This window comes from Otolemur garnettii, unplaced genomic scaffold (assembly GCF_000181295.1).
Source record: "Otolemur garnettii isolate 467f Iridium unplaced genomic scaffold, OtoGar3 scaffold00364, whole genome shotgun sequence".
Classification (NCBI taxonomy): Eukaryota; Metazoa; Chordata; class Mammalia; order Primates; family Galagidae; genus Otolemur; species Otolemur garnettii.
In genome coordinates this window covers 64573-77811 of record NW_003852759.1, presented here as the reverse complement: position 1 = coordinate 77811, position 13239 = coordinate 64573, and the positions used below count along the sequence as shown (strand labels likewise).

General features: G+C 54.2%; 1 protein-coding gene across 1 annotated transcript; it reads left to right on the top strand.

Moving 5' to 3' along the window:
- Positions 1 to 4401: 4401 nt before the first annotated feature.
- Positions 4402 to 10517, top strand: NEU4 (neuraminidase 4). Its single transcript, XM_012813943.1, has 4 exons — positions 4402 to 4432; positions 8222 to 8431; positions 8573 to 8828; positions 9520 to 10517. The coding sequence occupies exons 2-4, from the start codon at positions 8231 to 8233 to the stop codon at positions 10515 to 10517; spliced, it is 1455 nt and encodes a 484-aa protein (XP_012669397.1). The 5' UTR covers positions 4402 to 4432; positions 8222 to 8230.
- The last annotated feature ends 2722 nt before the right edge of the window (positions 10518 to 13239 follow it).

Genomic DNA, 13239 nt, shown 5'->3' with positions numbered 1-13239 from the left:
CTGCTGGTGGAGCTGGTATTCATTGTCCAGATGCATGGTCAGGATGTAGATTGGGTGTCCTTGTCCATCTGTGACTTGGGGCATCCCTTGCTTAAAGGAAATCCATGCCCTGATTTTGCTAAGGAGATCTCTATGGAGCAGGGGTTATGGGCAGTCTGGGATGACCATAAAAGCATGGGATACCTGGCCTATGCCTAAGTCCACTGTTCTTCAGGTAGTCCATGAGTACTGTTTCATCCCAGTAGCACCCTGTACCCAAGACTTTTTAGAGGTCAATTTGCCTTTATCACTGATTAAGACGAAGTGCTGTGCTCCTTTGTCTACTAGAAAGTCAATTGGAATCCCCTCCACTTTGAGGGTTACCTTGGGCTTGGGAAGGGAGTCTGAACCCTGACCTCCCTAGTCACTGAGCTCTCCCAGCTCTAGGATGTGGGCCCTGTTGTGGGAAGAAGGTCCTCTGTCCTGCCTCTTGGGGAAGTCCCTGGCCCAGTGTCCTGTTTCTTTGCAACAGGCATACTGATCTTTTTGCAATCTTGGGCTGTTCTCCCAGGGCTGCTCCTCACCTTCACTTGCAGCCATTCTCCTTAACTGTCATTTTCATTCCTCTGTGGAGTCTTCCATGGAGGTGAGCAGGATTTTGGCAAGATCCTGTGTCTGCTTATTTCGGGCTCGAGCCTGCTTTTCCTCAGGGATTTCTCTATTGTTGTAGACTTTCTCTGCCACTGCGAGTAGATCTTGCAGAGACTTTTCAGCTAACCTATCTATTCTCTGGAGCTTTTCCCTGATATCGGGAGCCAACTGATTAACAAAGGCCATTATATTGGCAGCTTTGTTTTCCTCTGCCTCAGGATCTATGGGTGTGTAAGTACGGAACACCTCCATGATCTGTTAAGAAAGGCTGCAGGGGACTCAGTTTTCTCTTGCTGCATATTCCCTACTTTGGCCAAATTGGTTGGCTTTCTCACTGCCTTCCTGAGACCCCCCCCCCCATTAGAGTCTGGTGGTAAACCCAGAGTCTCTCCTTACCTTCTGCCATGTTGAAGTCCCGGTCTGGGTGAGTCAATGGGAACATGGCATTGATCAGTGCAGGTTGGTGGTGGAGTTCCCGTCCTCACCCAGAATGGACTTCCAGGCCTCTGACTGGATTCTCTCCCTTTCTTCAGCAGTAAACAACACCTGTAACAGTTGCTAGCAATCATCCCAGGTGGGCTGAAGGGTAAAAAGAACAGAATCTAAAAGGTCAATCAAGGCCGTGGGTTTCTCTGAGAATTTGGGGTTTTGTATTTTGCAATTGTACAGATCACTAGTAGCAAATGCCCAATAATAGAGGGGTTGTTCTCCATTGTCATCAGGGAGGCCTGTGGACTGGAGGGGCAGGATGGTAGAGTCTGTTATTGCTGGGCCCTGCAGAGGTTTTCCTTAGAGTGTCCTACTTCTAGTGTGTGTGTGTGGCTACTTATTAGATTTCCTGCTGCTTACACCTCCCTGGGAGAAGGTCAGTCTACTCGGAGAGGTCTGGTGGGTGGGCGATAGGGAGGGAGGAGGAGAACATCTTGGTCTGTGCTATCCTGTAAAACAGGGTAGAGCAGCACAGAGGGAGGGGGTTTGGGGGATTTTGTGTGCACTGCGAGGACTGTACTCGACTTCACTTCTGCCGGTGGCAAGATTGCTGTTAGCCACGCAGGGGGGTCTTCTACTAGATCCTGCCAAGTGGTTATGTAAGGGACTTGGTCAGGATGGCCAGTTCGTGGTTGATATACAATGTCTTTAACCTGGAAAATAAGGGGAAGGTGAAAGGTTCCTTCTGGAGGCCATCTGACATTGAAGGTTGGCCATTTGTTCCTGCAAAGAGTGGTTAATTTACTTCTCTTAACAACGAGACCCAGATTCTGAGCTCTGCCCTTAAAGTCTTGGAAATGGTCAAGAAAGAGGGATAGGGGAATCATTTGAGTCTGTCCCATGTTTTCCATCAGAGTTGCCCCATTACAGACAGCCAGGCCAACACAGCTATGAAACACAAAACACACGCTACACTGAAAATCAGTCCTCTGAGATTCCACGTCTGAAGGAAAAACTGAAGGTGGGATGACAGCCTTTCGCTGTTTCATGAGAGCCACCCCCCAAGTTCACTCAAAATTACCAGAGGGATGGAGTCCACACCGAGCCCTGGGGATTCCAAGTCCCAGTTCAGAGGGGTTGAGTACAAAAATCTTACAAAAGGGGCTGGAACACCTTCCAGTGACCTGGGCTGGCTAGCCTCCAGCGCACCCACCTTGGCCTTGTGCCGGCCCTACTCAGTTCCTAAAAACATCACTAAGACAATAAGGACACAGACCACACTGGAACAGATACTTACACTTACTGACTCTTTGAGTCAGTTCCTTGAGGGGGGTCTTGGGGGTCCCGGATGAGCCCCCCAATGTTATGCCCAGATTGTGAAGTCCCCCCAAACCACAAGGGAACCAAGTCCGATGCAAAAACAGAGTCTTTATTCAAGCTTGAGTCTGGGCTCTCAGGGACCCAACACAGCAGGCAGGTCTTGGCTGAGAGCCCTGCCTTGCTATTATCTGTTTTCTTTATAGGGGTTGAATATTATGGGATAGAATAAAATGCAGGTGAACATTGTTACTAGTGGTCTCAGGGGTTGGTCTGATTGGCTGGGTTCCAGGAGGGGCGTTCTAAGGTTTTCACAGAATTTGTGGAATTTCCTGGGACCAGGGGCTTTCTGTAGGTGGAGACTTTCTATAGGCTACTCAGTGGCAGTTTTTTTTTTACAAAATGGAGTCACTTTTGTCCTCTCATGGCTACAGTCACCATGTCTGCAGCCCTGGCATGGCTCTCAGCTACACTGTAATCTAAGTAATAAAGTTAGAGTAGCAATCCATGATTTTGTTTTTGGCTTTGAGGTTGGTGTGAATATAAACTGGTACTGTCTTTATGGAAGGAAACTTGAAGGTATTTATTACAATATAAAAATGTATGCTGTTTGTAGTAGAGACTTTTGAAAACAGTCCTTCAATTGTCCATTGAAAGAACACTTTGTGGCCAATAAAAGCTGGGAGCATAGTGGGTATGATTGGGTCTTATTTGGGAGGGCATTTGCAGGCCTCCTTTGGGAGTGGCTGGCCAGCCCAGGAAGCTCAAGGTGGGAGGTTGCAGCTCCTTCAAATAGTAAGGGAAATTCTTCTTTTAGAGCATTTACACCAAGGGGATAAAGCCCCACATGTGCCTAGGACCCTCTAAAGGGCCATGAGCTGGGGGTTGATGGACACACTCTGCTCAGATGCCCCTTCCCTGAGGTCTAGCCTCTGTCTCTGGTTACTCTAGTGAGGGGACCTGAGAGCTCTCTTTCCCTATGAACCTGGGTGATTATTGGGCAGCCTTGGTCCATATCTGCCAGCTCTGGAATTGGGGGATGAGTAGGGAAGTGGGCCTGTGACATTCTGGTTGTGGCAGGCCTTCTGCCAGCGGGGGAGTCTGTCCCTTCCTACCCATTTGCCTCTGTACCAGGATCCATGGGTGTGAGCAGAAGGGATGCGTGTGATGTCCCTGTCACCTAGACTCAGTCCTCCCCTCCTGGGCCTGGCTGTGGCTGTGATAAGTGGCCCATTTTGGCCATGCTGATGAGATTCTTGAGACTGAGGGAGCTGGAGCCCACCTCTCTCTCTCTCATGTCTTCCTCCCCCCTCCTGGGTCCCCCAATAAGTCCCCTCATGCCTCAAGGACCTGAATGGACACAGCAGGTTTATCATCTCAGCTTAGAAATCCCAAGATGTCCTAATTTTCCCAGAGCCCACTTTCCCATGGAACCCCTGATATTTCACAGTGAGAAGGGAGGGTGCTTGGGGCAGGGAGCCACTTGGAGATTCCTTCTCTGATGGCAGTCAGGGGCTTTGTCTTCTCTGAGGTTCTGGCCTGGACATCAGGTACCATGGCTGCTTTGGAGAAAGCAGGCTGGGAGCAGCCCATGTAAAGAGGGCTGGCTGGTAGGAACCTGGGGGCATGGGGGTTGCTGTGCTGTGGAGGGGTCACCCTGTGCCCTGGGAGGCACAGGAAGTTGGGGTGGATGCTCCCCCACCCAGGTCCCAGCTAGGCTCAGGAGCACAGACATGGATATGGGGCTGGCCAAGGCCCAAAGAGGCTGCATCCTGGGCGCGAGGGGCAGCCTGGGGTGCCCAGGCAGCCCACGTCACCCTGCTGACCTCCCTGTGCTTGGCTGGGCCATTTGCCTCCTATCTCAATGCTGCTCTGGACACCCTTCTGTAACCTGCTCTGGGCTGCAGCTGAGCAATCCAACTGGTATGTATTCATGTCCTGATGTTGCCCTGGGGTGCGACCAGCTCCCCAGTTCCCACCCACACAGTGAACTCTTATCTCTGTGTGGGCTGGGCAAAGCAGCCACCCCACCAGCTGCTCTGCAGCCTTCCCAAGGATGCCAGTGAGTCCCACTCTGCTCACTACTACTGTGCCCTCATGCCTGTATCCACAGCCTTCAGAGTCCAGGACCCAGCTTCTGACAGCATCTGCCTCCATCCCTCTTTGTCTGGGGTGATTGGCAAGTCCTACCCCTTGCCCAGCCCCCAGGGTAGCTCCTTGCCTCCAAAATCAGGAATGGGCAGCTTGGCCCCAAAGGCCCCTCCATCCAGAGGATCCACATAGGTCCCCCAATGGGAAAATTTCATGGTCTACATGGTTGGTATGACACTAAAGGATCCTGAAGGTGGGTTCAGATTGTGGTACAGGTGCAGACTGGGTAGGAGGTACCCAACGTAGGGCCTGACCCAAGCTCACGTGGTTGTCCTACAGAAGGGCCTGTGGTGCTGTGGTGACACTCTGCCAGGCACAGACCGGAATAATCCTGAGTCCTCACCCTGGTATGTCACAGACTGGAGAACCATTTTGAGGGGACAGAGCTACCCAAGGCCCATCTGCCCAAATCCTATACCAAGGGCTTTTGCACATAATATGGGTGTGTGAATGCTCCAAGTCATGCTGACCTCTTCCCACATCTGATAGGTCTCAAGATATGCTGGCTGGGGGTGGTGGTGGTGGAATGTGTGGGAAGTGCCTGGGCTGGCCTCACAGGACAGGCCACTGCTGAGCCTGGAATGACACCTACAACCTGCCCAGGGGCCAGAAGACCAGGTTCTCTTGGAGGTCTCCTCCTCTTGGGCCTCCATCTTCCCTCCTGTGACTTGACACCACATAGGGAGCCTTTCCAGGGAGGGTGGTGGACACCAGTTAGTGTGGGACACAGCCAGCCTGGTCAACCACACCCCTGGGACAGGCTGAGTTGGTCACAGTGGGCAGGGCTGGCCTCAGGTGAGGCGGTGCTCCTCCTCCTGGACTGAGGGGCTTCTCCAGTACTTTAAGGCCTTGTAGGAACCTGGTGCCTGGCCCTGGCAAGGATGCCCAAGTGTGTGGCAGCCCCACCCCTCTGAAGGCCTCAATTTATCCTCTGTGCAAAGATGGGAGTGACCACCTAGACTCTGGAACATCTGTCTATCCTGTCTGGGTCCCTCTTACACAGGGTGTGCTGACACTTGCTCCCATGGTTCCAGGCTCTGGGGAGTGAGCCAAGGGTAGAGAGAATGTCTCACTTGTGCCTGCTCAGCCTAGAGGGCCACGTGGCACTTGCACCTGCTTCCTGCTTGGCACAGTTGCCCTTTGGGCACATAGCCAGGGGCTTCTAAGAGACAGGAGGCAGTTTTCAAGAGTCACAGCTGGCCATGGGTGGACAGTGGGGAGGGCTGTGTGTGGCCATGGCTGGAGCCTGGAGGACCTGGCAGGCTGTGCTGAGGGGTGGAGGTAGAGGTGTCTGCTCAGGGTCCTCAGGGTGCTAGGTTTGCCGGCACAGTGCTCCATGCATCTGGGCAAGGCCTGCTCCTGTTTTCTGTGTTTACCCCTGTACCCTGCTCTCCACATGTGGGTCTCATCTGTCTGGTGAGTGTGCATGGGCCCCTGAGTGCAGGGGGTTTGGTCCTGGCCAGGGAGTGCCAGTTCCCTCCCCCTCTTAGCTCCCATTTAGTTTCCCTGGGTGAGCTCTGGCTGCTTAAAAGTCCCAAGCAGTGGGCATCATCACCTTACTTGTGTGCAGCTCCTCTTGGCCACCCCTGCGTGGTCTGTGGCCCTCACTCATGGTCCATCAGACCAACAGGTCCCCTAAAGCGTCCAGCCTGTGGTGGGCAAACCCCAGGTGTGCCCCCAGGGACCCCCACTAGGTCCTGCCCTCATGAGTTTCTCTCAGGAGCAAACTCTCAGGTTAGGTGGCTCCCAGAATGGCACTGGGTTGTTTCTTGTGGAAATGTTTCTCAGGTACCCCTCGGATGAGGGCTCTGCATGCAGGTAGGGGATGCATCTAAGGGTGGGCTCCTTGCAGCCAGGGTCTTATAACAAAGTGCTGTCCCCGGCTCGGCGCCTGTGGCTCAAGCGGCTAAGGCGCCAGCCACATACACCTAAGGTGGCGGGTTCAAATCCCCAGCCCGGGCCCACCAAACAACAATGATGGCTGCAACCAAAAAATGGCCAGGCGTTGTGGCGGGTGCCTGTAGTCCCAGCTACTTGGGAGGCTGAGGCAGGAGACTCGCTTGAGCCCAGGAGTTGGAGGTTGCTGTGAGCTGTGATGCCATAGCACTCTACCCAGGGGGTTAACTTGAGGCTCTGTCTCAAAAAAAAAAAAAAAAAAAGTGCTGTCCCCTACAGGGACCCTAGCCATATGCAAGGGGAGCCTGGTGACAAGCCAAGGCTCAGGAAGTGGCCACAGTGTGGAGCTGTGTAGGTGGGCCCTGGACAGCTGAGCAGGGGCCTTTGTCCATCCTTATCAGTCACTAGAATGTTGTCCACCACTGCCTCACTCCTCTCAGCTCTCAAGGACCTGCCACTGCCTCCAGGAAGCCTACCTGGTCTTCCCAGTCCTAGCTTATCTCCTATATGTGCTCATGTCAGTGGGGGCGCAGAAGGGACAGGTGGTGGTGGGGTCTCATTTTTGTCCCTTCATACCCAGTATTACTGGCACAAAGTTGCTTTTAAAGTCAACCCTCTCCTGAATGGTCCCTCTCTGCTGGGAAGGGGCGGCAGGAGGATAGGGGTCTGGGCCTCTCTGGTCTGCACTGCCTCTAGCTGGCTCAGGGTGCATGTGGGAGCCACTGGGAGCACTTTGCAGGTGACAACAGTACTGCAGGGCACTCCCCATCCCCCACTGCTTGGGTAGCCCAAGGGGCCAGCCAGTGTGTCCCCTTTTCCTTAAAATGTCCACTGGTCCTTGAGGGCCTCTACAGGAGACCCCTTAGGGCTCCCCTTTCTGTGTACAAGTATCCCTGTCTATGCATCTCTATGAACGCAGGCCCGTGTGTGTGTGTGCACGCACGCGTGCATGCTTAGGGCCTCTGTGTGTGTGCAGGTCCTGTGTGTGTGTGTGTGTATGCCCTGTGTGTGTGCGTACTCAGGGCCTCTCTGTGTGTGTGCAGGTCCCTGTATGTGAGTGTGTGTGTCTGGGTCCCTGTGTGTGTGTGTGTGTGTGTGTGTGTGTGTGTGCAGGCCCTGTGTGTATGTGTGTGGGTGCATAGGCCCCCTTGAGTGTGTGCAGGTTCCTGTGTGTGAGTGTCTGTGCAGGCCCTGTATGTGTATGCAGGTCCCTGTGTGTGTGTGCGTGTGCAGGCCCTGTATATGCCGGTGGATGAGTGTATGCAGGTCCTATGTGTGCAGTTCCTGTTGTGAGTATGTGTAGGTCCTGTGTGAGAGTGTGTGTGTATAGGCCCTGTGTGTATGTGTGTGCAGGCCCTGTGTGTATGTAGGTCCCTGTGTGCTTATCTCTGCTTGTGTGTCTTCGTTAGTTGTGGCTTCTGTGGTGATGCGGCCCCTATTTTGGGGATACTGAGCCTTTTCTTGTCTGAAGCTTATCTTCCTGGTTGTCCACTTGTTCAGCCACCTGACAAGGGAATTCTACCATGACTGAGAGTCAGCTCAGTGAACTTGTTGAGAGGAAGACAGGTTGATTCCACAGACATCTGGGGTGCTGGGCTATGGGGTGAGGCTGGGGAGTGGCTGCTCTGGGTCTGGGGTGAGGGAGTATGAGACAAGGGTGTCCCTAAGGCAGGAATGGGATGGGGCCCAGGAGGGGGCATTTGCACCTTCCAAGCCCCCCCCAATCCAGGTAGATATGTGGGGAACAGGGCTGAGCCCTCCTGGGCACTGTCCCCTAACCTGTGGCTCATGCTCTGACTGGCAGAGCATGGGGACCCCTCATGCCCCTGCACGGACAGTGCTCTTCCAGCGTGAGAGGACGGGCTTGACCTACCGTGTGCCTGCACTGCTCGCAGTGCCCCCTGGGCCTATACTGCTGGCCTTCGTGGAACAGCGGCTCAGTCCCAGTGACTCCCATGCTCACCGCCTGGCATTGAGGAGGGGCACGCTAGTTGGCGGCTCTGTGCAGGTGAGCGGCCAGGATGGGGCTGGGGCTGCACACTGAGGATCAGTGGGTGTCAAACTCTGGCCCTGCACTCCTGAGGTGCCCTTGTGGGACTGGGGCTAGGGCCTGGATGTCCTGGCTAGCAGCCCTTCTTCCTCTGGGCAGTGGGGTGCACTGTGTGTGCTGGGGACAGCAGCCTTGGAGGATCACCGATCCATGAACCCCTGCCCTGTGCTGGATGCGGGCACTGGCACCATCTTCCTCTTCTTCATCGCTGTGTTGGGCCACACGCCTGAGGCTCTGCAGATTGCTACGGGCAGGAATGCGGCTCGCCTCTGCTGTGTGAGGAGCCATGACACTGGCCTCACTTGGGGAAGTGCCTGGGACCTCACTGAGGAGGCCATCGGTGGTGCCATACAGGGTAGGTGGCAGGTGGGGGCTTGGACTTGGCCTTTCTGGCCCCATGAAATAGGGGAATCTCTGGTTGGCCCCAGCCTGCCCTGGGACTCCACACAAATGTGACCACCCATCTCATTCCTCAGCACTGTCCCCTGTATCCTGAACCTCAAATGGTATTAGTCACCCTCCTAGCAGCATGGTGGGTAGAAACAGGATGCCCACCTCCACCTGCGACTGACATTGTAATCTTGCTGAGGGGAGGGTTGCTAAGGCTCAGTCCCCAACCCAACAGGTCCCCCCCCCACCTCTTTCTCTCATCTCCTCACCCTATCCAGGGCCTCTGCCAAGAATTCTCCTCTGTCCCCAATGCCCCCAGCTCAAGGAGCTGACTACTTACCACCTCTGTGGAATGTGGGAGCTGTGCAGAGGGATGTGGTTGGGACTCATGGCTCATCTGCCCACAGATTTTCACCTTTGTGCCTTTGCTCTCTGGGTGGCCCTTACACCTTGGGTTCAGGACTTGCTGTGAACCTGCCACACGGGCTTATCAGCACCTGCTAATGGCGATGAGAGGACCCAGGGTGGCCAGATGAGTCCATTGTAGAGGGTAGTTAGCCACAAGCTGACCCAGCCCGGGGCTAGGCTCCCTCCACTGCTTACAGCTCCCTTCCCTGGGTAACCAGCAGTGCCCACCTCTGTCCTCCTCTCCACAGATTGGGCCACATTTGCTGTGGGCCCAGGCCATGGAGTCCAGCTGCCCTCAGGCCGCTTGCTGGTACCTGCCTACACCTACCATGTGGACCGCCGGGAGTGCTTTGGCAAGATCTGCCGGACCAGCCCCCACTCCTTTGCCTTCTACAGTGATGACCACGGTGGCACCTGGCACTGTGGGGGTCTTGTGCCCAACCTGCGGTCAGGCGAGTGCCAGCTGGCTTTAGTGGACGGCGGGCAGGCTGGCAGCTTCCTCTATTGCAATGCTCGGAGCCCCCTAGGCAGCCGTGTGCAGGCGCTCAGCACAGATGAGGGCACCTCCTTTCTGCCAGGAGAGCTTGTGCCTCCTTTGGTTGAGACCGCACGGGGATGCCAGGGCAGCATCGTGGGCTTCCCAGCCCCACCTCCCAGCAGGCCTCAGAGGGAGGGACGGGTGGTGGGCCCCAGGAGGCCCCCCGACCCTGTACACCTCTCTCCTGAGTTCCAGGACCCCCCAGAGGAGGGTTTTGGAGATACCTGTGGAGGCCACAAACCCGGCAGACCCTTCGGCCATCCACAGCCCCAGGGGGATGGCTCCGGGCAGCCCAGCCCTGAGCTTGGGGTCAGTGGGAGTGGGGATATGGGGTCCTGCACCTTGGTCCTCCCCATGGCCCCTGATACCCTGTCACAGAGCACTACATGGCTGCTGTACTCCCACCCCTCAGGGCACAGGGCTCGGCTTCACATGGGTGTCCGCTTGAGCCGTTCCCCACTGGACCCCCACAGTTGGACAGAGCCTTGGGTGATCTACCAGGGTCCCAGTGGCTATTCTGACCTGGCATCTATTGGGCCTGCCCCTGTGGGGGGGCTGGCCTTTGCCTGCCTATATGAGAGCGGGGCCAGGACTTCCTACGAGGAGGTCTCCTTCTGCATGTTCTCCCTGCGCCAGGTCTTGGACAACGTGCCCACGGGCCTCCTGTCACCCCACTTTGGGGACAAAACTCACTGCCAGCCCTTCTGATGTGCCCACTGGCTGCCCAGGCCCTGGGCTCCTAGAGAGGAGGGGGTAGAACAGTCTCCACAATGAGGCTGGAGGCCAGCAGCCCAGTTGGGTGGAGCTCTGTGGGGTTCCCCTAGGGCAGTGGTTCTCAACCTGTGGGTCACCACCTCTTTTAACTGTATTAAAGGTTCACAGCATTAGGAAGGTTGACAACCACTACCCTAGGGTTTGTGTAGGGTGCATCTGGGGTGTTGAGTCATAGATCAGCTCAGAGTCACTGCTGCTCTTGGGAAAAGTATGAAGCCACCTGCCAGGGGCACCTCTCCAGTGGGTGTGGCTTGGATTAGGTGCCAGCCCCTCAGGCCACCTAGGCTACTTAATGGTCTGCACTGGTTTCTCTAACCTGTGCTGGCTGGCTGAGGAAGAAAGGGATGTGCTTATGCAGAGGTAGATGCTTTGCAATTCTTCCCATGTGCAAGGCCTAGGGGGGGTGCTGGTGCTCTGGCATGCTTCTCTGATCCCCCACTCTCCCCTCTGGGGCAGACTCTACTCCCAAGACAATGACCAGAGGGGAGGGAAAGTGGAAGAGGAGGTGGCACCTCTGTCTGCTGCCTTCTCTGTGACAGCCCAAATCTACTGGGACTTGCAAATGGGCACAGTCTGTCCAGTGCCCAAACTGCTGAGGGCAGAGCTGGACATCAGGAGGACATCACTTCCCTGAACTAGCCAAGTGTCTGCCCCACTCCCCAGAGGGCTTTAGCTCTGCAGAGGTGTTTTCTTAGGGAGGCCCCTTTATATTTCTTCTTTTAGCCTTCATTTCTGAATATAAAAATGATATATGCACATTGTAGAAAATTTGGAAAAGGTAGAAAGGACTTTCATGGGGTCTCCTGCTCACCCTACTAAGGGCATCTGCTGCCCTGTGGTTGCTGCTGCTATCAGACCCACAAATGTAGCTCTCTGGCCCATTTCTTCCCAAACCCCTGCAATGCCACTTCTTCCTAGCTCTGAATCATGCGTGACCAGCAACTTTGGGTTTCTCTAGGTCCAGTTACCTCCCTGGATCTTCTTAAGGCTGTGGACCCACTGCTGGTCCCCCTTAGTGCTAGGCCTCTGAGGTAGCAGGGCTCCCAAGGTAGGGGTCACAGAGGCTAAAGATGGGGTCAGGCTGGTGTAACTGCCTCCATAAACAAGAAAATATTTTTAACATTTTTTTTGATAGTTCTCTTATATTTCAAGTTCCTAGGCTAGTAAGACTTGCTGACCAGAATTTTGTAACTTTCTGTTACATTGATGCATTCTTTTTTGAGTTTCTTTCCCAGGACTGGCAGAACCTCCTTACAGCCATGAGATAACTGCAGAGACTTACACCACCTTTTTGTCCAGAAAAGACAAGATAAGTGACACCCCATGGGAGATTATGCCCAGGGACCTACTGAACCTGAGCACAGGGATGAAAGAATGACCAGTATTAACCCCTAGCTCATTATAGTACTAAAATCCCCACCCACCTGGGAGGGACTTACCTACTATTTTGTGTTCTTGGGATATACACGTATGCATTAGCATGATTTCTTACTGCATTTATGTGCCCTGGATGCCACCCCAAACATGTAATGATGCTCACTCCCATCATGCATTATGCTTTCCCCCAATAAAACCCTCCTGACCCTGCTGGTGGGGAGGTGGAGTTCAGGTGGCCTGTGCTCCCCTCCTAGCAGTTGTGTCTCCTGTCAATAAATCCTTTCTTCCTTGACAATCCTTTTTGTCTCAGTAATTGGCTTTCTGTGTGAGAGCAACATGATGGCACCTCAGCACCATATCCTCACATGGCAGAAGGAGTTGGGGAGCTGTCGGGGTCTTCCTTTATTAGGGCACGGATCCCGCTCATGAGACTGCACCTCATGGACCTCATCACTTTGGCACCCCAAAGGCCCCACCTCCTGACACTATCACCCTGGATTTAAGAATTCCATGAAGGAATTTTTGGGAGAACACAAGGCAGTCTACTTTTTTGCTTTCAAATCTAAGCCGAAGAGATTCCTGAGGTTCTGGAGGCCCAGAACCCACAGGTGCCATGGCCCATTCCTTGTTGTTCACTTCTACACTCGGGCGAGTAGTGCCCCAGATTTCTGCCTGCCCAGAACCTCAGACTGTGACCTTATTTTATTATTTTATTTTTTTGAACAGAGTCTCACTTTGTCACCCTTGGTAGAGTGCTGTGGTATCACAGCTCATAGTAACCTCAAACTCTTGGGCTCAAGTGATTTTCTTGCCTCAGCCTCCTGAGTGGCTAGTACTACAGGTGCCCACCACAACACTTGGCTATTTTTTTCTGCATTTTTTATTGTTTCTGGCTATTTTTAGAGAGATGAGGTCTCGCTCTGGCTCAGGGTGATCTTGAACTCATGAGCTCAGGCAATCCACCCACCTTGGCTTCCCAGAGTGCTAGGATTATAGGCCTGAGCCACTGCGCCCAGCCTGTGACCTTGTTTGGTAATATAGTCTTTGCAGATGTGATTGAGATAAGAGGAGGGTTAGTGGTGCAGGGTATATAACTCCTGCTATTATGGAAGAGGGGACTTTGGATGCAGACACAGGGGAGACAGCTGGTTGGAGATTGAGGCAGAGGTTGGAGTCATGCTGCCATAAGCAAAGGGGTAGGGTTCCCAGAGGCCAGAGGAGGTGGGAAGGACCCTTCCCTGGAGTCTCCTAAGAGAGCACATTCTTGTCGACTTCTTGG